Source organism: Papio anubis, chromosome 1, assembly GCF_008728515.1.
Source record: "Papio anubis isolate 15944 chromosome 1, Panubis1.0, whole genome shotgun sequence".
NCBI classification, from domain to species: domain Eukaryota; kingdom Metazoa; phylum Chordata; class Mammalia; order Primates; family Cercopithecidae; genus Papio; species Papio anubis.
The window spans coordinates 212,764,947-212,791,925 of record NC_044976.1 but is presented as its reverse complement, the minus strand read 5'-3'; the positions used below and the strand labels follow the sequence as shown (position 1 = coordinate 212,791,925).

The 26,979-nt window shown below is 39.3% G+C and overlaps 1 protein-coding gene across 15 annotated transcripts in view; it reads right to left on the bottom strand.

The window, feature by feature from the left end:
• SDCCAG8 (serologically defined colon cancer antigen 8) overlaps nucleotides 1–26,979 on the bottom strand; it is a 246,367-nt gene that overhangs the window by 147,963 nt on the left and 71,425 nt on the right. For all 15 annotated transcript variants that reach the window (XR_641442.4, XR_004181992.1, XM_009196385.4 and 12 more), the window contains exons 10-12: nucleotides 24,235–24,387; nucleotides 12,688–12,822; nucleotides 9,209–9,325 (exon numbers count right to left, since the gene is read on the bottom strand). Coding sequence is in view for 13 of the 15 variants with exons in the window: in XM_009196385.4 (XP_009194649.2) it covers nucleotides 9,209–9,325; nucleotides 12,688–12,822; nucleotides 24,235–24,387 (405 nt within the window). In the remaining 2 variants the exon portion in view is untranslated. The remainder of the gene's footprint in view (nucleotides 1–9,208; nucleotides 9,326–12,687; nucleotides 12,823–24,234; nucleotides 24,388–26,979) is intronic.

Below are 26,979 nucleotides of genomic sequence, written 5' to 3'. Positions count from 1 at the left end.
GTCAGTTATACAAAAATGCTATGGAATCAAAAGACACATATGTTCTTGAATGCACCCTCCTTTCTCACCCCCATTCCTTTGCTCAAGCTGCCATGTTGAAACTTCTAACCAAATGAATTTCTTCTTTTATCCATGCTGGGCAACATTCTTTTTTTTTTTTTTTTTTTTTCGATATGGAGTCTCGCTCTGTTGGCCAGGCTGGAGGGCAGTGGTGCAATCTCAGCTCACTGCAATCTCCGCTTCCTGGGTTCAAGCAATTCTCCTTCCTCAGTCTCCCGAGTAGCTGGGATTACAGACACACACCACCATGCCCGGCTAATTCTTGTATTTTTAGTAGATGCGGGGTTTCACCACGTTGGCCAGGCTGGTCATGAACTCCTGACCTCAAGTGATCTGCTCGCCTTGACCTCCTAAAGTTCTGGGATTACAGGCATGAGCCACCATGTCTGGCCCTAGGCAACATTCTAACCATCCTGCAAGGATGCTCTCTTTCCCTCCCAAATTCCCATGCCCTCTGCATTTCGCTGATAGTTACTATGTTCTCTTTGACATATATTTATTGGCATACCTGGCTTACATACTCCTTTCTGACAGAAATTGATTATAGCCAAGTAGAGTGCACATAATATATGGTTATTGAATTAAAGCAACATATGAAGTTTAGGGCAAAAGGGCTCTAAATCTGTCATAGTGGCTGTTCTCAAAGTCTAACTTACTATCATTTTCCCTTAAAAGTATGTGTAAATGGCCACAGTAAAGTGATCACTATGAAGAATAAGGAGCAACACAGAAAAAATGGTTAAGATAATGTTAAATGAAAAATGCAAAAACCAAAACTAGAATCTATTTATATTTGCAAATATTATAGATGCATATGTACACAAAGTGGAAGGTAAAACAGAAAAATAAAAACAATTTGCACTGTTGGGTCATGGAATTACTGGCTTCTGTTAATGTGGTTATGTTTATATAATAAATGTTTTTAAATGTATACATATGTAGTAATTAGTAATATTCATATTGGATATTGGTACTAATATTTCTGGACTATAAGAAAAAAGAAAGCATATGTAGTTGTCTTATCTCTAATGTCTCTCAGCTTGTTGGCCTGCATGGATGCATTCAAAGAACTGCCACTACCTGGTAGCTACCAGACTGCAGAGTTGGTACCTGAGAAGGCACTTTGCAAAGTTGGCAGTTGGCTGGTGAGTCAACTTTTACAGTCAAAACAAGCATGCAAAAAAATGTTCAAAGAACCAAAATACATGTCATCCACTGAAACTGAAAATAGAGCAAACATTGTATTTCTTCAGGGCACACAGGAATATTCTTAGAGTCCAGTTTACAGTTTTCTACTTCCATCCAAAGGCAAACATTTATTTCTTAATGTTTCTCCTATAAGGCATATTACTTCTAAGAAAGCTGGTTTTGTTTGCTATTTGTACTCTTATCTTCTAAATATACCTAAATTGCTATTTTCAGATGTAATGTCTCTGCTTATACATTTGATTTTTTTAAAAAAATTATTACGTTGAATAGCATTATCATCTTTGTTGGAAAATCAAATGACAAGTAGAAATTAATAGACTCTTTTTTGAGCATGTTAATTGAAAACACAGTGTATGAATGAGGTATACTTACACAGCCTCAGAAAACAACTGCCTAAATCATTAACAAAGTGACTAAATATTAAATGCCCCAATGATCTCCAACTCAGTATTATTCGCTGGATTGATTTGGAATTGCTCCTTTAGACAGAAAAATTGAATTATATTTTTTACTGCTAATTTTGTGATTTTACCAAAACGTGATGATTTTAAATGAAGAAAGTAATTCAGCACAGTGTTTTAGAAAAATAAGTTCAATCAATAACTTAGACTTTTATTAAATGAACATATTTTAAATTATTTGCATAATCCAATAAATCCTACTTGTCCCATTCAAGCATCATCCAGGACAAGAACAAAAGAGGCTGATTTATTAGACATATGTGAGGCTGAAGAATTTTCTCAGAATTCTTGGTTAGGCTGTGATAAGAACACAAATTTATCTAAGTATGCTGAACAATGCTTTAGGGCATACTTAGGAGAAGATGCTATAAAAAAGCTTTATTGCATCACACACATGGAACCAGATTCTCCCTCTCATGGGCTGTAGCCAGCATGAAGTTCACACTACATTAATTTGCACTTGTCGATATGCTGCTTTGCAAGTATTCTTAAGGCATGTTCGAATGTGTACTCTGACTCCTCAACTAGAATATAAACTCCCTACGGGTAGGATCTGGGTCTCCTAGTTATTACCCCGACAGTGTCTAGCATACTGGTCTGGGTAAGCCAAGCCCTCTGGAACTGCTGTTGTCTTCGTGAGGAGCAGGGACAAGAATGTGCTAAGCCTACAGATTGAAAGAGGGTGTGAAGAATACTGGAGAGCAACTCTGTCATCACCAGGACCGAGTGATTACATGTACCAAAGGCAGGCCCAAATGGCCCTTCTCCCAGTCATTTTGTAGAGGGAGAAGTGAGACTGCAGGTGGTACTTGGATAAGTTTCTGAAGTCTGGCTCTTGAGAAGTCATCCATTATCTTAGCATATTCCCCAAAAACCTTCTGAAAAAGAGTACATAGCTTTACAGACACAAAGCAAAGAATAGAACGGAAGAGGATTTTACTTTAATCTGTAAGTGCTAGGTTTCAAGTAGAAAAGACTAACACTGCTGTTATCCACTTTTAAAAGACACAACAATGTCTTTCTAGGATGCTTCCAGAATCAAATAGAAGACTGGACCTCAGAGGTCCATAAGCTGGGTCTTCAGGTAAATCATATTGCTGCTACTATTTAAAACTAAAAATTCCAGGGAAAAGGTTCCATGGCCTGTTGCAGCAATTTCAATCTTCTTACTGTCAGAAAATTCTTGTCTCAGGCTATTGTGATTTGTAGTTGCTGTAGTTAAATCCCTTTGTTCTTGTTCTGTCCATATTGAAGACTCAAATCAGGTGTTTAACTTTTTCCTTGAAAAAATCTGTCAAATCCTTAAAGACGTGAAGCAATGTTGAAGTCTTCTCTAAGCAAAAGGTACAATTCTTCAACTTTTCTTTATTGCTTTTATATTTCTCTAACTTTAAAAAGGACTGACTTAGGCCGGGAGTGGTGGCTCACGTCTGTAATCCCAGCACTTTGGGAAGCCGAGGCAGGTGGATTGCCTGAGCTCAAGAGTTCAAGACCAGCCTGGGCAACATGGTAAAACCCTGTCCCTACTAAAAAACAACAACAACAAAATAGCCGGGCATGGTGGCGTGCTCCCATAGTCCCAGCTACTCAGGAGGCTGAGACAGGAGAATTGCTAGAACCTGGGAGGCAGAGGTTGCAGTGAGCCAAGATCTCACCACTGCACTCCAGCCTGGGCGACAGTATGAGACTCCGTCTCAAAAAAAAAAAAAAAAAAAGAAAAGAAAGAAAAAAGGACTGACTTTTAGGGCTTGGAGGCAGGCCTTCTTCTCCTTACACAAAGCCATACAATATAGATGCACTTCTTCCAACAGTCTAGTTAATTCAACTGAATTTAGGCGATAATTTCTGTGTCGCTATACTCCATCCTTCATGTCAGTGTCCAAGTGCTGAATCACTGCTGTAGATATGAGCAACCCTCAAATCCTTTTTTGCCCTCATTTTTCCGGCCAAAATTTTTGGATCTATTTGTTTTGTAGAGATACCCCACCCTAAATATTTGCTTTGATTGCTCCATTAAAGTCATTTCAAACTTGATGTTTTCTACTCAATAGTAGCCACAACTCCAAAATTATAATTTATACAATACCAGTAAAAAAAAAAAAAAAAAAAAAAAAAAGCTTTCTATATCAGCCTTATCTCTGAAAAATAAGAACCAACCTAAAAACAAAATTGTAAATATCAAATACAAAATAATACTGTATTTACACTCCCATCCAAGCTCCTAGTAACTCATATGACACTAATAAGAGAATACCATGATTATCAGTGATACACTCACTTGGTAATGCCATTAGATTTTTAAGAGACCAAAGATGTGGCACATTTGTTGTACTGTAAAATACTCTAAAACCATTGTTATTATTTAAGACACATGGGTCTTCAAACTCAAAGCTCAGCATCCTAGTAACTCAGAGGAAACTTAAAAAATACAGTTGTATTTCTATACTCAAGGTAGGGATTGGCAACTTTTTCTGTAAAGGGTCAGACAGTAAATATTTCAGGCTTTGTGGGCTATATGGTCTCTACCACAACTCCTCAAGTCTGCTGTTATTGCAGGAAGTAGCAATAGGCAATATAGAAATGAGTAGATATGGCCGAGTTCCAATAAAACTTTATTTGTAACATAGATAGCAGGCCAGATTTGACCTATGAGCTGTAGTTGGCTAACACTTTTTTATGAATACTGGGCACATTAGCATATTGAATATGCATATGTGTCTGTATATGTAAGTGGAGTATATACACATATATTAGTATGCAAAATCTCCATTTGCCCAACCCCCTGGTCATGGCAGTTTCTTGGGCACGTGCTGTTTCAAAGGGCGCTTAGACTTGCAGTTTAACACTCTGTGGTCAATGTCTTGAAATTATCAGCAATTTTATCTTAGAATTGTGTTTTTTTTTGTCTTTGTTTTCTGAAACAGAGTTTGACTCTTGTTGCCCAGGCTGGAGTGCAATGGCACGATCTCGGCTCACCGCAACCTCTGCCTCCAGGTTCAAGCGATTCTCCTGCCTCACCCTCCTGAGTAGCTGGGATTACAGGCATGCACCATCATGCCCAGCTAATTTTTTTTTTTTTTTTTTGTATTTTTAGTAGAGACAGGGTTTCTCCATGTTGGTCAGGCTGGTCTCAAACTCCCGACCTCGGGTGAGCCGCCCACCTCGGCCTCCCAAAGTGCTGGGATTACAGGTGTGAGCCACTGCCCCCCTAGAATTGTGTTTTGTAGGTGTACTCTGATGGAACAATGGAGACTGAACTCCTATATCTGGTCTCATCTTTCCACTGCCTCAGTGCAGCCCTAGGCAGCTCTCAGAAATATACTCCTCTCCAGCTTCCTTTATCCCGCCCTGCCCTGCTGCTGGGGTGGGGTCCTCCACCCAGGGTGGGACCAGGGCATGTCACTGGGGGAGGTGTGTGTTCTGCTGTGTCTTTTGCCCCTGGCAGAATCCTGAATGTGTGTTTAGAGAGGACTGAGTCAAGTGTGCCCATCCCTGGCATCTTAGAGCCGGACAGGGAGGTAAGAATTCCCGCCCCAAGCTGGCAGTACCACAGCACACTCAGTGGATTCTGTGCAGAGCCTCTTACCCATCCCTGATGCAGACAGCAAATGTGTTGCAGTATGGAGACTGCGGTCTCTCAGGGGTCACCTGTCTGACTTCCTTGCGGGGGCGGCGGGGGGAGAATGACCCCCTGCTCTATGCTGGGACATAGTGTAGATCCTGTGGCTAGAGGAAAGAAGAACCCGGAAGCTGACAGGCCACATGTGCACAGCCCGTCACGGGCACCTGTGGGGTCTGCACTCCCCCATAACTATCATCCCCATGCTGAAGAAGCCTAACATCAAATAGCAAATAAAAAGAGGCATGTCCAGCCTGGGTTGGTGAGGGAGGAGGGGCAAGGACAGACAGACTGAAGAAGAAAGGAAAATATTTTATATTTTAGTTCTTTTTACTATCACGTCTTTCCTGCTTTCTGAACAAAAGGGTCCTGTATTTTCACTTTGCACTGGGTCCTAATCAAAGGTTAGGGGCTATAAAGAATCATTTTCTGAGATTCATTTACCAAAAGGGAAGTTGACAAAAAACTCTATGTATGCATCACTGATTTCAGGTCAGCTCATCCGTGCAACGTTAGCGCTTCCTGCAACATTTCCAAATCTTAAATACAAGGCTCTGAAATTAATGATGAATTTGGGGTTTCAGATGCTAGGAAGCTCCTTTTGGGATGTGATTATCAGGAATGCTGCGTGGTAGCCATTTCCTTCAAATAGTTTGCTGTAGGATTAATTTATGCCTCTTTAGAATGATAATGAGCCATTTTATAAAAATAAAGCACAAAATATTATGTACAAAATGTAACAGACAACAACAAAGAAAGATGAAATTTTACTAAGAGTTCTGTTTATTTCCTATTAAAAAGGGTAACACCAGATCATTCTAACACACAAAAACATACTTGTTTTCCTAATTTGAATAAACCAACTGTAAAAGAAACATTTTTGAGACAAAGAAATGTGAATATAGGCTGGGTGTTATTTGATATTAAAGAAGTATTGTTAAGATTGGTAGGTATGATAATGACATAGTATGTAAAAATATCCTTCATAGATCCACATGGGTATTTATGAGTACAATAACATAAGGTCTGAGATCCATTTAAAATACTTCTGCAAAAGAAGAAAAAGAGGTAGAGGAAGAAGACAGAAACGAAGAGGAAGAAGATGAAGACGAGAAGGTGGAACAGAAAAAACACGACAAAGAAGATGAAGGTGATGATGAGGACAGAAGTGGAGAGAAAAAAAGTAAGATAGATGGAATAGGATTGTGGAAGAGGATTGGAAAAATGATGAGTGTAGGTGATGGAAATGTGAGGACCCATTACAATATTCCCTGTACCCTCATATATGCTTTTAAATTCCCCTGATTGAGTATGTGTATAACCATTGCCTAAAAAATTTTCTAATAAAAATCACAGTGCATATTTCACATTCTCCTTCATACCAAATGCCTTTTTTTTTTCTGGTGCAAGAAGCATCCTCTGAGGCTGACAGGAATTATCTAAGCTGAAGAGATACAAAGGAGTTGATGGGAAGGATAATCCGCCCATCGGTTCCTGACACAATATAACGAAGAAAAGAAGAAAGTGGGTGGAAGAGGCTGCCATTGTTACTCTCCTAACCTTTCCTTCTAATTATGCCAGAGCCAAGGCTCAGGTCACAAGGAAAATTATTTTGGTGGTCAACCATTTGCCCCATTTTGTATACATCAAAAAGGCTCTTGTTCTCACACATTCCAATCTCACAGTTTCCCACCTACTTAAAAAATGTATCAAGTGGTCAGATGAACTAAAACATGAATAAAATGACTATATTATGAAGAACACCTTGTTTGCAAACCTACAGATAGCCTGCTTGTGATGCGGAATTGTAAGATGCACAACACTTCAACATTTAATCTACTTTCTATTATTGTAGGCATTTCAGATAAATGCTCAACATGCCCCGCTTTTAAAAGTTAAATGTAAATTTCTCTCTTGAGTGCAGATGGTGGCCAAGCAAAGTAGTTCTTTGGTCTCACAGACAGAAGGTCAGGTCATGGCTGAAAGACCAAAGAACAATTGCTGCTTTGCTCCTCCAAATCATCCATGGAATGAGACACCACTACTTTCTTTTCTGAAACTGTCTGTTCAATACAAAATAGTTAAAAGAGGACCTATAAGATTTCCTCACATTCTGTCGGGAAAAAAACGGTAACAAGCACATCACATCACATCACATCACAAACATCTTGTAACTGTTCAGAGGTCTTATTCCTAAAGCTGTGACTCTCCTAAAAAGGCAGTCTCTATCTAAAAACAACCCACTAAATGTCATTATGAAAACTGCTATTGTCAGAAAACTACTATTATCAGAAAATGTTTACAAATGAAAACTGCTCCTTGTAAATCCGGCAACTTTAGCCTCCATACCATCACGGATTAATTAAAATGAGATTTAATACTGCAACTACTTCTACTATTGCAAATGCTTCTAAACAAGTTATTCCTTTACAAGTGATATTATACTCTTATTGTTCCTGATGGGTTTTTCTTCCTCTAGAAAATTATAATGGAATTTTAAATAACTGAGACTCTTTCCTGACGTATTTTTCCAGTTAGTCCAAAATATTATGCTGTCAAAATGCTCTCAAATAATACAAAAGACCAAAAGTATGCCAATATGATTCCTTTAAAAAAATTACAATATATTAGGAAAGAAAAGTTATCTGTGATAAACTCAGTAGACCTAGGCCTTCAGTCCCTGATAGAAAGCATTTTCCATTCCACTATCAGGCACGCCCCCAACTGGATGAAATAAAATGTTTCATTATTTGCACATGTTAATAATTAAAAGTCTTCTGAAAATTTAAAACCCATTACCACAACACCAAATATAGTGGTTCAAATGCAGAATTTTACTTTGGTTGCCAAGATTTTAATTTAGTACTAAGGATTTCAGTTATGACTTGAAAAGCTTTTTGTACTAATCTTCATTATCACTTTTGTTTTCAATACTTTTCCCAATTGTCTTTGCATCATTTGTTGTAAAGACTTCATTGGCTCAAAAGAGAAAATATGTTGGAAAATATGATGAAAAACCTCGAACTAGAAACATATTTGAAAAAAATTTATTTGGAGCAACATCCTTCTAAATTCTAAAACAATTATTTTAAACTATTGACCCTAAGAACCCAGTCTTATTATTTTCATTGAATAAACAACCTGCTTTCATTGAATGTAAAGAATGAAAACCTTCAAGGTCCTGTGCTGTAACATAAAAATAGAAAATCAAAAGTCAGCCTATTAGAACTGCCTCTCTAAAAACTTTAACCATGTTGTCAACTAAAATTCGAGTATCTACTTCATCTCAATAAAGATATAACATAAAACATCTGTTCAAACTGAAATTAAAGTACGCAGCTTTTATCCACTAACATTTCTAATGTCACCGTATTTAGGCTTCATGAACAAACGTATTCATGGTTATCTCAGTTAAAACTGGTTTCACTCTGCCAACAATCAATTTGATTGACATATTTACATATCAACTCATCTCATCTTACGAATTTTAAACTTTTTCATTTAAAATTGGATTCAAGTTGGCATCTTTCAAGAACTTTATGTATGTATATTTTAGGTTCAAACTGTGCATTAGAACATTTCTTTTTACTTTTGTAAGTAATAGATACACATATCCAAATGTATATTTATGACCTGTCAGATTGGAATTGTGTATGCCTGCTGTTGTATTCTCACCATTTCATGTGAAAGGTGATAATTTTAGGCAACTATAAAAGAAATTCTCCTAACAGTATAAACTGGATCATCCCATTAGTTAGAAACAATACAAATAAATAACTTAGGAATAAAACAACATCAACTTGAGAAAGAATGTTACTCATATCTATAATTGCTGCAATTATGCTGTGTCCTCTCTTACCTGATCTTTAATTTCAAGATCCCTGTTAGTTTTTGCTCTGAACTCTCTGTGCTCCTTTTCTGCCTCATCCTTCTCCATGTTGGCTTTATTCAGCTGATAGCGCATTTCTCCACACACCTGTTAGATTGTAAAAACTGGATGATTACCTGCTGGAATCTTCCAGGCAATGCCTGCAATTAGATCCTTTGGTGCCCCCTAGAGGTCATATGGATAAAATACAACAAAACTTTTCTAAGAATGCCATTTTCTACTAGAATACTCAACGTAGACTGTTAAGATTCAGAAGCAACATCAGGGATTATTAATTCTAACAACTTGAAATTATAGATAAATAAATGCATAACTAAGGAATTTAAGTAATGTGCCCAAGATTATTTTATGTAACGGTTTCAACTGCATATTATCAACCAAAATGCACTATCATCTAACCCTTAAATAGGTAAAGTTAGCAGTTAAAATGTTAAGCTATGTTATTATTCATTCACATTGATACAGTTAAACATTCACTCTATATGACAAAGTTTTCTTTTAAAGATTTCATCAGTTATGCTCTTTAAAAGGAAACGTATACAGGATTTTTTGTCTGCTGATAGACATACTATTGATATTTAGGTCTGTAGTATCCAGTATTGACTGCAAGGCTTGCAGATGTCATCTTATCATACACAATGCCAGGTATTCAAGTTAAGGAAGATTTTCTGGCAAAAGCCATAGACTGGAACTAAGCAGACTATGCACTTACGACTGTAACATTCAATATAAAAGGAAATAATTGTAATATAGCATCAATAATGAACATACATAGTATCTTAAAAGTGTTGCGTATCATCCTCTATACTTAACACTAAGAACTTTGTTTTGTTTATTTTTTCCAATCTAGGGCTGCTACAGACACGGAAATATATTTGAAAGGTGTTATTAGCAGATAAATCTAAACAAGCAGATTATGGGCCTTTTGAGAGAACTGAGAACCTATGGAAAGGTCAGTGAATGTAGAAGTCAGCTAAGCTGGCTTCTAATTTACAAATATATGGCTCTTAATATATTATCTCATGGTTATGCTTTCTTGAAACTTTTCAAGTATTTGGTATTTCTCCAAAAATAACGATTTTGGAAACTTTAGAAATCAGTTTCATCATTACTGAGGTATCAGAACAGACTAAGGTATAAAACCTATATGCATTTAAGCTGGGCATAGTGGCGCATGCCTGTAGTCCCAGTTCCTCTGGAGGCTGAGTCGGAGGGATGGCTTGAGCCCAGGAGCTCAGGACTGCGATGTACTGTGCTAGTGTCTGTGAATAGCTACTGCACTTCAGCCTGCGCAATACAACAAGATCCTGTCTCCAAATAAACAAAACAGAACCTAAAAAGTAACTTTAAAAATAATCTACGTTTAAAAGCTATGGTGACAAGACAGAAGAAAAAGTCAACAGGCTTCTCCCCAGTGGCCCTCAGAAAGCTAGAACAATAACGAACTTATTAAAAATTCTGTTGAAAGTTCAAATGCCTTCAGTGTGCGAGAGTTTATTCTTCCCATTTCAAAAATTATAAATTTATAAAAACTATTCATTTTAAACCTAAATAAAAATTACAAATTCAGAGTGACAGGAAAAAAAATGAGAGGAGCCATATTTTATTTTCTTTCTCATTTGTTCACTATTACTATTTATTTCTATGAATAAAATGGAATAAAACCCTGAATTGATAATGTCAGAAGATAATGATTATACAACCATGATGTTCAAAACCCAACACCAATACAAACTTGTTAGGTAAAAACTGTTTAAGCATCAGGTTACATTTAAAATTATTTTATCCCTTCATTTTACTCCTACGGTTCCCTGCTTTACTACTTTCAGTTCAGCATTTGCTACATTTATCCACAACACTGAAATTCTTTTTCAAATAAATTAGCACATTAAATTGAACCAGAACTACATTATCTCCACGTTGGAAGCAACTTCAAGGCGATTTAGTCTAATCACTCTTCTGATGCATACATATGTCCTTTCAGCTAGTTCTTGAGACAGAGAACTCTCTCTCTGCTGTACCGACTTCAACAGAAAGCTGCCTCTCTATTAACAACTGAAAACTGTCTCATCATAGCTTTCACCTATAAATCTAGGTTAAGCATTCCCATCCTTCTGAACTAATTCCTTCACTTCCACCCTATCTCCACACAAAAATTTGAGCTTCTTACACTTGTACATTAGCTAATAGGAATTTTATTTATTTATTTATTTATTTTTTTTTTTTTTTTTTTTGAGACGGAGTCTCGCGCTGTCGCCCAGGCTGGAGTGCAGTGGCCGGATCTCAGCTCACTCCAAGCTCCGCCTCCCGGGTTCACGCCATTCTCCGGCCTCAGCCTCCCGAGTAGCTGGGACTACAGGCGCTGCCACCTCGCCCGGCTATTTTTTGTATTTCTTAGTAGAGACGGGGTTTCACCGTGTTAGCCAGGATGGTCTCGATCTCCTGACCTCGTGATCCGCCCATCTCAGCCTCCCAAAGTGCTGGGATTACAGGCTTGAGCCACCGCGCCCGGCTGCTAATAGGAATTTTAAAAAGCAAATGGAGAATTATAGAAACTCAAGAAAAAGGGGAAAATGGCTCCCTTTCCTAATATATGTTAAAATTAATTTTAATTACTGAATTACAGAGCAACAATGGCATTACAAATATGTCAAAATTTTGGAAAATACATTGAGGAATAAAAGGCAACATGGAAGGAGTATTTTAAGCAAATTATCTATATATTTAGTGGTAAAAAAATAAATTGATTTTATTAGTTTCTTTGTTTTAAAGCAATTAACTATTGAAATCTAGATGGACTACTAGTATTTCTTACAATATGTATCTTAATCATTGCCAGTAAAGACCATTAAACATTTTAGTTCTTGATTCACGAACCAGTGACGCCCATAGCACAGACAATGTAGTATTTTCAAGTATAAATTTAAGCACCAATACAATAAGATCATGTAGTATTAGAATCTTTATTTTAATGACCAAGTCTGAAAAGGAGTAGGAAGTGGAAGATTTTTTATGTCAAGCACACCTTTTAAGTTGTAAATATATGTCTTTGGCAATTATTGTAAACACCAACCCTATGCTATCTATGGTAAAAACAAGGCACTGCTAATTAATTTAGAAAAATGAGATTTATCAAATATTCAATAATTGAAGTAATATAACTCTTATTTACTTGTAAGTCTGTCTCCGCCACTCAACCCTTAAGCTCTTCACGGCTGTGACGTGTGTCTAATTCATCCTTGTACATGCAATACCCATTAAGGGGCTGCATACAGTAACTGAATGTTTGCTGAGTAACTGTTAGGTGGCCTTTTATTATTCTTGAAATCACAAAACTTTTCTACTCCAAACTTCCTCCTGATAACAGTAAGAGTTTTGTACATTAGGAAAACATTTTTCAAATAAAATATTTCCTTAAGTAACAATTACACTAAAATCTCTTTCTGTACCTTTGTGACATCCATTTCCCGAGAAGCAAGCTGGCTTTGAATTTCCTCTAGTTGATTAATAGCTGAAATCTTTTCCTTTGTAACCTTTTCCACCTGGGCCTCCAGTTGGGCAATATTCTGAGACAAGATCAACATCTGTAAGGGAAAATAAAAGTCCTAAACAATAATGTCATTTGACAAAACAAATACCAAAACTTTATTGAATTAATAGCATCTCAGCATAGTCACTGGGCTCTGTGAGCCATTTCTCTGTGGATTGGGTACGTTCATTTTTCTCCTTCCTCTATTCACCTATGCCCAGTGAACTGAAATATGTACTTCTCTCCTGTTCATCCCCCTGATCTCTAACCTTAGTTTGAAAAATGTATAACAAGGTGATAAAATCAAGGTGTTGGTTGAAACCCTAAGGTGACAGATATCAAACACCCAATTAAGTTATGAAACAGCATGCCACAGATACATTCAGAGGAGATACAGAAGCAGACAACTCTTAAACCCTTTTTCCACATGGAGGGTATAAAAGGACAGATGGGGAGAGTTAGGGAGGAAGTTCTTTACAGAGAGCAACTGGTCTGCTGTGGGTCCCACTACCCTTCCCCCAAAACCAACAAAGACGAGGCTCTGTGCAGTGCCCTTTGTTGGTAAAATCCCAACCAACCCCCTATTATCTAGTTCTCCCTCATTTCTCCTATAGGTTTCAGCTCAGCCATTATCTCCTCTCCTCTAGGAAGTCTTCCTTGACTCCAGTTCCCAGCACAAAATAGGTGACTCTTCCCATGTTCAGGGTTGATATTCAGCTAGTGTGCACTGGGACAGTCATGCCTGTTGTTTGTAGCCTGTGTCCACTCTCACTATTTCCCACACTGTAGAGATTAATATTTTGAATATCACTATGGCATGTGCTCCTACAATCTCAGTATATATACCTCCGTCACACCACAACCTCTGTGTACCTCGACTACAGTACTCATCCCACTGTTTTTAGTTGTCTGCTTCTTCATTAGAGTAGAAGTTCCTCAAGAGGTACCGAATATTTGATGAATAAATAATTAGAATAAATGGCTTTCCAATGGACTCTATGGATATTAGGTTCTCAGTTTTTCTTCTCAAGATTAGAAATGCTTTCTAGATCTTAGATTTATCTTTTATAGCTTTTGGTTTCCAATTACGTTTTGTTCTTTTCCAGGAAGTCGCTCTTCTAGGCTCTTAATTTCTTACTGTACTGGCAGTTTTTAAAATGTAGAAGCAGCAAAATATATAGGAATATCTATCAATTTTTATCTGTTAAAACAAGAACTGGTCCCACATTTTAAATAATGATGTTTGAAATTTACCATTGTATGCTGACATGGGTGTGAATTCAGTTTTATAACTTAATTACTAAAATTCTATGATAAAAATAAAAATCAACATTGAACGAAAGTTGTAGTAAATTAAGACCCTTAGATCAATCAAAGAAAGACAGGTGTCTGCCTTTGAACTACAGAACTAGCTAAAGTTTACCCTATGAAAATAATTTAGGCAGATATATTAATTAACTTTTCTGAAGGTAGTGGAGAATTGTATATTTGACTTATGGTTGTTTAGATGTCCCTATCATCAAAGGATTGTCTACAAATCTAATTTTCACATACAATTAGTTTTACTAATAACAAACTAAAAAAATATTCTTGAGCACATTACAATATAAACCTACGGTTGAAAAGAAGTTAAATATAACAAATCAAAAATATCAATTTAATTTCTTAATTTAAAATTTTGAGTTCATGAGTACACATATCATGAATGTGTAATTATAGCTTTTCTGGAACCATATGACAGCAACAAACTTCAATTACCAGCTACTAAAAATCATATTTTACTTATTTATGTGGACATATATAACTGACGGTAAACATCTTAACATTGTATGGTTTTTGAAGTAAATATACTTTTATTTTGCTAATTATAAATTCTAGTCCATTTCTCTTCTAAGGCATGTCACAAATCTGTCCCGTTCCTTAGGATTCCTCCCTCTGCCACCCGTCATTTCCTTACTTTGCCCACTACCTGTCTGCTACCTCCTGTCGCGCACTTTCTGAGGTCTCCCCTCCTGTTGTCACACCTTCTTTTTCCCCACGCCCACCATCTGGAAGTCAACATTACACGGCAGGAGTTTCTCCATCCACATCTGTTGCAGAGCCAGAAGTAACACAGACACAGCTGCAACACTGCTGGATGTCCAGGGCGTTGACATCAGGTAAGTCCTTTAAACTTTGACAGGGGCAAGGAAGAGACAAGGACACCCAGGTTGGGAGAGGTTGATAGAAATTTCTGCAGAGCAGTCCCTAGTGTATTGAACATGGTATGAAGCTGTACTCCCTATGCAAGAGATAAGAATTAAGGATTTTAACAATGGATACTGTCAAGGAAAGCAACTGAGAAAATGTGTGGACCTCAGGGGGTGCTCAATAAATAAATGATCAATGGCTGAATGAACTAACAAAGCTGAGTGCTCACTGCAACCAAGGACCATTAATGAAGATAACACACAAACTCACAGCAAGTACTGTTGATGGGGAATGATTCAAACCTGTCTAGGTAGAAGGCATCTGTTCTCCTACAGTTTCCCACACAAATGGAATTTTTTAAAAAAAGAAAAGTAAGGGAGGAATTAAAAAAAAAAAAAAAAACAGAAAGAAAGAAAATCTGTAAGTTTCACAAGTATTCCTACTGTTAGGAAAGCAGAGGTTCTTGTTCTAGCACTAACTTTAACTACCTAGCACTTACAATGTTATAATTAATTGGTTAGTCATTATGTTCTTGTGCCAGGCAGTGTGATATGCATTCTCTCTTTAAATCCCCTTAGAAAGGCCGGGCAGCGTGGCTCATGCTTGGAATCCTACAGCTTTTGGAGGTTGAGGCAGGAGGACTGCCAGGAATTCAAGACCAGCCTGGGCAACATAATGAGACCCCATTTCTACAATTATTTTTTAATTAGCCGGGCACGGTGGCACATGCCTGGAGTCTTAGCTACTCAGGAAGCTGAGGCAGGGGGATTGCTTGAGCCAAGTAGTAGGAAGATATGATGAGCTATGATCACACCACTGCATTCCAGCCTATGTGACACAGTGAGACCCTGTCTCTAATAAATAAATAAAAAATAAATCCCCTAGAGAAGGAATTATATTAAATTAATTTTATTTGAAAAAATGAGATTCAGAAAACTAAGTAACTCGCTCAAGTTCATTCAAACTAATAAGTAAAAGGTAAAGCTGGGCTTTATATAAAAGTCTGTCTGCTTTTACTAACGTGAAGGGCCAAGAATTCTATCCAATAAGGCTCCTTCTCTCTTTCTCTAAAACAATAGCCACAAGCTAAAATTTATTAAATGCCCATGGTAAGTGAGACATTATATTAGATATTTTCTAAACATTATCTCACTTAATTCTATCAATTCTTGATATATTAACTTCATTTACTTCTCTGAAACTTAGAGAGGTTAAGTGAATTGTTCAAGGTCACAGAAAGGTCAAGCTGGATTCAACTCTAAATCCTTTTACTTCAAAACCATTTTCTGCCATTTCCTGATGAGAGTTGGAACCTCAGTGCTAGGACCACTGTCAGCTCTTTATTCACACATCTTTATTTAGAGCAGGATCTTGAGACAAATGTCAGGGTTTCCTAGGGACAAAAGCATCTTCAATGACTCTAGCTCAGAAATGTGTGGTATTGAATACAGACCTAGAAATAAAGTCACATACACACAACCATCTGATCTTCGACAAACTTGACAAAAATGTGCAATGGGGAAAGGATTCCCTAGTCAATAAATGGTGCTGGGATAGCTGGCTAGCCATATGCAGAAGAATGAAACTGGACTCTTACCCTTCACCATATTCTGGTGTTTGCTAGGTTTGCTGTTTGCTGTTTGGTGTTTGCTGTTTGCTATTATACCATTCTCTCTTATACAACACTCAGTCCTACATGGGCCTTGGGAAAGAATTGATGACTAATTTCTCAAAAGCAATTGCAACAAAACCCACAAATTGACAAGTGGAACCTAATTACACTGAAGAGCTTCTGCACAGCAAAAGAAACTATCAACAGAGTAAACAGACAACCTACAGAACGGGAGAAAATAGTCACAAATTATGTATCACACAAAGGTCTAATATCCAGAATCCATAAAGAAAGTAAACAATTGGCCGGGCGTGGTGGCTCACGCCTGTCATCCCAGCACTTTGGGAGGCCGAGGCAGGTGGATCACGAGGTCAGGAGATCGAGACCATCCTGGCTAACACGGTGAAACCCCATCTCTACCGAAAATACAAAAAATTAGCCGGGCGTGGTGGCGTGCGCCTGTAGTCCCAGCTACTCGGGAGGCTGAGGCAGGAGAATGGTGTGAACCCGGGAGGTTGAGTTTGCAGTGAGCCGAGATCGCGCCACTGCACTCCAGCCTGGGCGACAGAGCAAGACTCCATCTCAAAAAAAAAAAAAAAAGAAAGTAAACAATTGAACAAGCAGAAAACAACCCCATTAAAAAATGAACAAAAGACATGAACAGACACTTCTTAAAAGAAGACACACAAACGGCCAACAAACATATGAAAAAGTGCTCAAGATCACTCATGAATGATATGGTTTCGACTTCTGCCCCAGCCCAAATCTCACATCACATTGTAGTCCCCATTGTTGGAGGAGGGGCCTGGTGGGAGGTGATTGAATCGTAGGGGCAGGTTTCCCCCTTGCTGTTCTCATGATAGTGAGTTCTTACAAGATGTGGCTGTTTAAAAGTGTGTAGCACCTCCCCTTGCTCTCTCTTCCTCCTGCTCCAACCACAGAAGACATGCCTGCTTCCCTTCCACCATGACTGAAAGTTTCCTGAGGCCTCCCCAGCCATTCTTCCTGTTCAGCCTGCAGAACCATCAACCAATTAAACCTCTTTTCTTTATAAATCACCCAGTTTCAGGTATTTCTTTATAGCAGTGCAAGAACAGACTAATACACTAATCATCACAGAAATGCAAATCAAAACCACAATGAGATCCCATTTCACACCAGTCAGAATGGCTGTTATTCAAAAGTCAAAAAACAACAGACCGTGGAGAAGCCACAGAGAAAAGGACACTTCTGCTCTGTTGGTGGAATATATATTAGTTCAGCCACAGTGGAAAGCAGTTTGGAAATTTCTCAAATAACTGAGAACTACCATTCTACCAGCAATCCCATTACTGGGTATATATTCAAAAGAAAACAAATTGTCTTACCAAAAAGACACACGTACTCACATGTTCACTGCAGCACCATTCACAAGAGCAAAGACATGGAATCAACCTAGGTGCCCATCAAGAATGGACTGGATAAAGAAAATGTGGTACATATACACCACTGAATACTACGCAGCCATAAAAAATGGAATCAGGTCTTTGGCAGGAACATGGATGAAACTGGAGGCCATAGTGTGAAGTGAATTAACGCAGGAACAGAAAATCAAACACTGCATGTTCTTACTTACAAGTGGGAGCTAAGCATTAGGTACTCACGGATATAAAGATAGCAACAACAGAAACTGGGCATGACTGGAGAGGAGAGCCAGGGAGCGGGGCAGGGGTTGAAAAACTAACTATTGGGTACTCTGTTCATGTAGGGGGTGACAAGATAATTTGTAAACCAAACCTCAGCAACATGCAATATAACCAAGTAAAGGCCGAGCGCGGTGACTCAAGCCTGTAATCCCAGCACTTTGGGAGGCCAAGACGGGCGGATCATGAGGTCAGGAGATCGAGACCATCCTGGCTAACACGGTGAAACCCCGTCTCTACTAAAAGAAATACAAAAAACTAGCCGGGCGAGGTGGCGGGCACCTGTAGTCCCAGCTACTCGGGAGGCTGAGGCAGGAGAATGCCATAAACCCAGGAGGCGGAGCTTGCAGTGAGCTGAGATCCGGCCACTGCACTCCAGCCTGGGCCACAGAGCGAGACTCCGTCTCAAAAAAAAAAAAAAAAAAACCAAGTAAAAAACCTGCACGTGTACTCCCTTGAATCTAAAAGTTAAAAATAAATAAATGATAAATAAAAACTGTGCTGCATTTCTGTCACCACCTTTATTCATGAAACAACCGTCAGCATAAGAGAGAGGTTCTGTTACATATGAAGGTACCTGGAACACTGCCAGGCACACTTCAGCCTTCGTTTTTCCTTTCTTATCAGGAATTCTCATCAACGTACTTCTACACAGTAGAACTACTCAGCAAGGCAAATGGTTTCCAGCAAACAACCAAAAAATACAAATTTCCTAGGTGTGAACAATAGCTGGTGTTTGCTATTGATACCATTCTCTCTTACACAACACTCAATTCGTAACTGAATCTCCTTTCCATGTCTTATTCATATTGGTTACAGGTGGCGTTCCTTCCCCCATACTTTGTGTTTCTAAATCCCATCTATTCTTGGAAGCTCAATTAAAATGCCATCCTTTCCATAAAGCCTTCCACGATCTCTGGCAGACAATCAGTTCTGATCCTCTGAACTCTCAGCATTTTAGTCATAACTTCTCAATGGCATAGGGACTTTTTTCTTTTCCTTGTAATTCATTCCTTCATTCATCTAATATATACTGAGCACATTTTATATGAGAGGAATGTGCCAGGCATTGAGGATGTTACATGCAAGGGACTCACTGAACTAGGGGAAGCAAACTATTCAACAAGAATTTGTAATGAATTGAGTTATGGGAGCCCACAGGAGACCATCCCAATTCAGTTATGGGAGGCACTGAGAGGAGATGGTACCAAGAAAAACTCTTGGGCAGGCGCAGTGCTCACGCCTGCAATCCCAGCACTTTGAGTGGCCAAGGAGGGTGGATTGCTTGAGTCCAGGAGTTCGAGATCAGCCTGGGCAACATGGCAAAAACCTGTCTCTACAAAAAACACAAAAAATTAGCCAGGCATGGTGGCACGCCTATGTAGTCCCAGCTACCTGGAAAGCTGAGGTGGGAAGATTACCTGAGCTCAAGAGGTTGAGGCTAAGTGAGCCGTGATTACCCCACTGAGCTCCAGCCTGGGTGATAGAGTGAGACCCTGTCTCAAATACAAACAAACAACTCTGAAGAATCAGTGAAAGAGGGCAGAGGAGGATTCCTCTAGGCAGGGGGCAAAGCATACGCAAAATCCTGCACTGAAAAAAACAGTATGGAAGATAGGCATATGTGCATGCTTGGGGAAGTACAAGTAGGTCAGTGTGGTGAGGGTGCAAAGAAGAAAAATGAAGGAACATAAGACTTGAGAGCCAAAGAGAGGAAGAATATTGTAGAGTCTTCATGCTATGATAAAGGATTCTAAATTTTATCCAAGGTTGCAGGGAGACGTGAAAGGATTTCAAAGCAAGAGCCTGACATGTTGAGAACGATCGTCCCAGTGGCGGTTTGGAGAACAGATACGAAGGAGGTGAGACTGCAGGCAAGGACACCACAGGGGCTACAGGAACCATCCAAGGATGAGATATGGGTAGCAGTAGGACGGAGAGACAGGGCAATGTAAATGCTCAGGGGCTTAAGTCTTAGAGCCTGGTGATGATGAGATGTGTGGGGTGAGAAAGATGGGGGAGAAAAGGGTGACAAGATTTCTGTGCTGGATAACTGGATAAACAGTGGGTCCACTGGGATAGGGAAGGTGGAAAGTAAAGCTGGTTTGGGAGCTCAGTGTACACTTAAGGATTTAGAAATCAAATAGCTTTAGTCCTGAAGCTTTAGGTCCTAAGGCTATATACATGGAACTCAAGCCACAGTACTGCTAAAGACACCTAAATCTTTAGCTCCCTGCTAAACTCTAGGACCTCCTATCAAGCTGCTTTCTGGATGTGTCTCCTTTATTGCCTCAAAGGCACTTTAAACTCAGAGTAATGTAAAAAGCACACATCATCATTCTCCCAAATCAAGAATTTGAATTCAAAGAAATCATAAAAGGAAAGAGGATCTTTTAAGGAGAAAAAATATCAATAAATATAGCACAAACAGATCTTCAGTGAACATAGCAATGGTAATTTCATTGGCTGTGGCATGGAAGTTGAAGTAAGTGACAGGTGACAAAATAAAGACAACATGTATGGACAAATCTTTCAAGAAACTCAACTATTAAGAGAAAGAGTCAAAGAGGGAGATGGAATTACTGAAGTGGTTTCCAACTTTGGCTGCACATTGGAATCACCTGGGTGGGTTTCAAACATACTGACACCTGAATGCTACTCTCAGACATTTTGATGTGATGGGCTTGGGGTACTGTTTGGACAATCAGATTTTTAGAACTTCTTGTGTAGCAAAAATTAAGAACCACAGATTAGAAGAAAGATTGTTTCTTTCAACAGTAAGAGACATTTGAAAGTATTTTCCTGAGGATAAGAAAGAGACTGTAGTGAAGGAAAGATTGATTCAGAAAAGTGGAGGGAACAAATGGAATGAGTTCGAGGGGGTGAAGGAAACGGCGTCCGTGGGAAGCGGAAAGGATTAGGAAGTCGCCTTTCCCATTCAGACTGGGTTGGAATACAGGTGAAAATTTATTTTAAGGCATGAGGAAGATAAATAGTTGAGGTGGTCATCACCCAGTGGCTTTAATTTTCTGTGTTAGAGAAGTAAGGCTCTCTGCTGAGAATAAGAGGAAAAGTGGTATTATAGAGAATTTGAGAAGAACAAGTGATGTAAAACAGTCTTTAAAGAAATGCATTTAAGATACCATCACTTCCCACCTGGACTACGATAATCACCTCCAGACCGGGGCCGCGATAATCACCTCCAGACCCGGACCGCGAAAGTCACCTCCAGACCCGGACCGCGAAAGTCACCTCCAGACCAGGACCGCCAAAGTCACCTCCAGACCCGGACCGCGAAAGTCACCTCCAGACCAGGACCGCCAAAGTCACCTCCAGACCCGGACCGCGAAAGTCACCTCCAGACCGGGACCGCGAAAGTCACCTCCAGACCCGGATCAAGGAGGTCACCTCCCCAGACCTGACCGCCGATAGTCACTCCTCCAGGACCTCGACCGCGATAGTTTTACCTCCAGACTGGACCGCTGAGATAGTCACCTCCAGACCTGGGATCAAGGAGAACACCTCCAGACCCGACTCTGATAGTCACCTCCAGATCCGACCACAAAGTCACCTCCAGACCAAGACCGCCAGTCACCTCCAGACCCGGACTCGAAGTCACCTCCAGACTAGACCGCCAAGTCACCTCCAGACCGGACCATGGAAAGTCACCTCTCCAGACAATCATGAAGTCACTCTCCAGACCTGACCGCTGAAATGCCCCAGACCTGGATCAAGTCACTCTCCAGACCTGGATCAAGGATAGTCACCTCAGACCAGGACCAGTCACTTCCAGACCGGACTCCAGTCACCTCCAGACCTGACCATGGCGGATCACCTCCAGACCCGACTCATGAAGTCACCTCCAGACCTCGACCGCCATAGTCACTCTCCAGACCAGGGACCGGCCAAAAGTCACCTCCAGACCCGGACCAAAGTCACCTCCCAGACCCGACCGCCGATAGTCACCTCCAGACCAGGACCGGTGGATAATTCCATCTCGGACCAAGGGAAGTCACCTCCAGACCGACCCAAAGTCACCTCCAGGACCTGACCGTGGAGTCACCTCTTAGACCGGGTCTGGCCAAGTTACCTCCAGACCCAGGACCGCACATCACTCTCCAGACCTGACCAAGGAGAATACTCTCCCAGGACCCGGACCAAGGACACTCACCTCCAGACCCGACCGCTGAAAAGTCACCTCTCCAGACCAGGGACCGCCTCCCAGACCTGGGACTGTACAACCACTTCCAGACCTGGACTACGAGAATCACCTCCAGCTGATCTCCAGGCATCGATTCTGCTTCTCCTTCCAATCCATTGACCAAATGATTTTTCTCAAATATAAATGGCATCGTGACACTGACAAATTCAAAACCATTCAATGGCTTTCCATCCCTTTTTCGACAAAACTGAAAATCCTTCATATGGATTTTAAAGCCATTCATGATTCCATCCCAACATAAGTCTCCAAACTAATTCCCACTACTCTGCTCCTCTCTCTCTATGCTCCAGCCATCAGGGCCTTCTCCAAATTCCTAGAAAGTGCGATCCTTTCCAGGTCCAGAGTCTTGGACATGTTATTTTCCTGGGCCTGAAACCCTCTTCCCCTCTTCACCTGACCACTCGTCAATGCTTTCAGGTCTCATTTTCAACATCTCTTTCTCAGGAAAGTCTTTCGTGACTGCCTAGATGAGGTCAGATTCCTGTTACCCATGTCCACGGTATCCTAAACTGAACCTTATGGCTTTATCGCAATGATGATCGAAAACTCACTTATGAAAATATTTGTGTAATGTCTACTTCTCCTACAAGTTTGTAAGCTTCATGAGGAAACTGCATCGTTCCTGTGACTACAACATTCCCAGCCCCCCCAGTTAATATCTGTTGAGTGTGGAATGAAGAAGAGAGAGGCAGGCATAAGAGGACTGCTAGAAAGCACTGAAAGAACCATGGACACCGAAGACCTGGAGTCTACAGCTGTGTCATCTGCAAGGCTGTGCAATTTTTACCAGCTGAGATCACCAATCCAGGGCAGAGAAGGTAGGTAGTAGGGTTTTGACAGACACAATTTTAAAAAATGGATAAGAAGACAAGGACATTTACAGAAAATGCCTGAGTTTACTCTTATTAAGACTTAAAACTCACAGGGCAGAAGTTGTGATTTTTCTCTATACATATCTTTAGGCCTCCACATTGCTTTGCACACAGTACATTCTCAGTATATATTGATTGAATGAGTTAATTATCATACATTGGAATCTTATAACAACATAGAATTTAACTGTGAGTCCACTTTTCAAAACAAACATGTAACGCAGTTGTTTTGGTTACTTGATGGACCACAACTTGCTCAATTCGAGTCTAGTCAGCAATTTTAAAGCTAGGTCCCACTCAACTCTGTATTCTAGTTTGTGAACTCTTTTTCAAAGACTGCTCATTTCATGCTATCTGTTCCTTTCGCCTTAAATTTCTCTCTTCATCTGGTTACCATCATTATTCATCATGTAATTTGTCAGAACGGATTTCATACAGAGTGCATCATCACTTTCTCTTGGTTACTCAGTTTCTTACAAGCGTTTTCATCTTCTGCAGGTTTAATTTAGGGGTAGGAGATAAAGCAGGGGAGTCATCTCTCCTTGATTTAGCCAAGGTTGAAATAAAATCTGGGTATCTTCATAGCATGCCTCTGGGAAACATGACAGAGGGAATCCAACAGAATGGCAGGATTTACAGTAAATTTTGTAATTTCATTTTATGGAATTTAACTGATTATTTTATCTGAAAAGATCAACACAAACTATTGAGAAATATATGAAATGATAAAACATTTTTATGAACTCTAAATTATAAGAAATTTAACTACTTACATAATAACAATTTTAAAATTTAAGGTTCATTCAAGAACTCCAGCCTATGGAATCATCAGTGGCATCGTAAAAAACCTTTCTTCTGCAATGTGGATAACAGCAGAGTCCTTAAGTACCTTTGATCCCATGGACTCCCTTTCTTTCGTTATTTCCTTTTTCATCATGTCTTTCTCAATGGCCCTTTTCTCTTGCTGAGATGCAAGTTCTTTTTCAAGTCGCTCCGCCTGTCTCTCCAGCTCCTTCCTCAACTGGTCACACTGGATTAAAGCCTGCCAGGACAGAAGAGATTGAAAGAGGAGTTTAGAATTTGGAAAAAATATGGGGAAAATGAGATAATTAAGCTTTAAGTATATTTAAAATAGTTAGAATTCACTATAAAGCCCATTAGAATAATTTTGTATTTGTTTATCAATACCACTTATTGACCTAAGAGAGTATCCAAATGTTACATGTATTGACATAGTTCAGTTTTCATGATTAAAGCCATATTAATTAATCAATGACAAAATTCAGGTAATGAACCTTGATGAAGGCCACAGATGAGTCAGAATTTTAAAAAAGGGAACCAGGAAAACTAAGTGCTCGAATATTTTCAATTACATATCATGTTTCTACTACAAGAAATACATAAGCATCCAACTTAACTCATTTCTTATTTGCTCATGGTTAAATATTATTGGAATACTTCAAATGATAGATCAAAATACTACAATGAAATGTTGAATATATCATTACACACAGGCATCTTTTGTTTAATACTATATAATAATCAAGTTTCCTTAAATATAACCAAGAGAAAATTTAGTTCACTCCCCTTAAACATACAACTGAAGTAAAAATTATGTAATAATCATAAGTTAAATGGAAAGACTCAAGATAGTATTCACTACTTAGTTTTATGCGGATCTTCTATTTCTGGTAAAGTTCATAACTGTCCTTTACTGTAAATTTCCCACTCTGCATTTCCAGAAATAAAAACTCTCTAACGTCCTTTTGGCCACTTTTACAATATCTTTATTTTTAACACCCAATAATAAAATATGACTTCAAAAATCCCAATTTGGAGAGGTCTTTTTTTGTGTAAATGTATGGGGTACAAATGTAATTTAGTTACATACATAGATTGCATAGTAAAATCCCAATTTTTAAAAATCCTAATAAAAGTAAGGTACTATAGCATCTTATAGTCTTATTCCAGTGGCCCTTATATACAATATCCACCTTACACAACCTCTCTTTTCTCCTGAAATGGTAGAAAGAACCCCAGGTCTCATATAACTCACATGCTATGTGATTATAAATTTCATAGTCACATTTGATTTTAATGGAGACTGAAATGGCCTCAGTAAGCACTGTAAGTTTTATGCATAGTTATGCTTCCCTCTGGTGAAAGCTATAATAAATTCAGACAATAAATATCTAGGATATGTGAATTTTCCTCTCTTCATCTGGAAAGCATTAAACTCCAATTTCTTTTGGTCTTTCTGAAAAGTTTCTATGCTCCCAGGCATAAAATGTAAAGGTAAAATTCAATTGTCTCAGATTAACTAATAAACAAATACAATGAGTAAAAATGATTCTTCTAGGGAGTTAGTCCCAAGTCCAAATTCCAGCTGAGAATGCCTGGCAAAGGAAATTTTAAATTAGATATTAAAATAAATGAAAAGGCATACTTTTTCTATAATTTAAGCCCTTGGAGCTTGAAATACGAATTAGTTACTTTTGTGATTCAAAATGTAATTGCTCTTATGAAAAATATTTCACATGAATCTAGTAAATGTTCATAACTCTCCCTGATATAATGAATACTACTGGTATGAATAGACAAAATGCTTACTTAATATAAACCAATATATCCAATCAGAAAGTTTTCAATTGAACAAAAACTCAGGAGTCAACATCATTAAGTATAGGAACAGTGGAAGAGACTGAAGATCCAAAACCAGGCTACCATGAAAGGCACCTACAGAATCAATTCAAAGAACTCAATCAACTAAGGAACAAGCAACAGTAAATAATCCTGGCACGATAAGAGGTGTAATGCCAAGATAGGATGATACAGCGAAAAGCACAAAGTGAGAAGCTGTAAAATCATGTAAACACAACCACTGCTAAGGCCTTGGTTTTGTGGATGGTCTTCTCTCTATTAAGACTAGCCACCACCAATGGTTGATGATGAGTAATGAGCAACACAACACTGATTACAAATATTAGGTTAACACCTGGTTATTGGCCAGGTGCGGTGGCTCACGCCTGTAATCTCAGCACTTTGGAAGGCTGAGGCGGGTGGACTGCTTGAGATCAGGAGGTTGAGACCAGCCTGGCCAACATGGTGAAACCCTATCTCTACTAAAATACGAAAAATAGCTGAGCATGGTGGTGCGTGCCTGTAGTCCCAGCTACTAGGGAGGCTGAGGCAGGAGAATTGCTTAAGCCCAGGAGGCGGAGGTTGCAGTGAGCTGAGATGGTACCATTGCACTCCAGCCTGGGCAACAGAGCGTGACTTGGTCCCCAAAAAACACACAAAACAAACAAACAAACAAAAAAATGGTTACTGATGTCTCTTAGCATGTAACCAACAATTCCATATTATCAAATAGCTTTTAAGGCTAGGCGCGGTGGCTCACGCCTTTAATCCCAGCACTTTGGGAGGCCAAGGCAGGCAGATCACGAGGTCAGGAGATTGACACCATCCTGGCTAACACGGTGAAACTCCGTCTCTACTAAAAATACAAAAAACTAGCCAGGCATGGTGGTGGGTGCCTGTAGTCCCAGCTACTCGGGAGGCTGAGGCAGGAGAATGGCATGAACCTGGGAGGCAGAGCTTGCAGTGAGCTGAGATCACACTACTGCACTCCAGC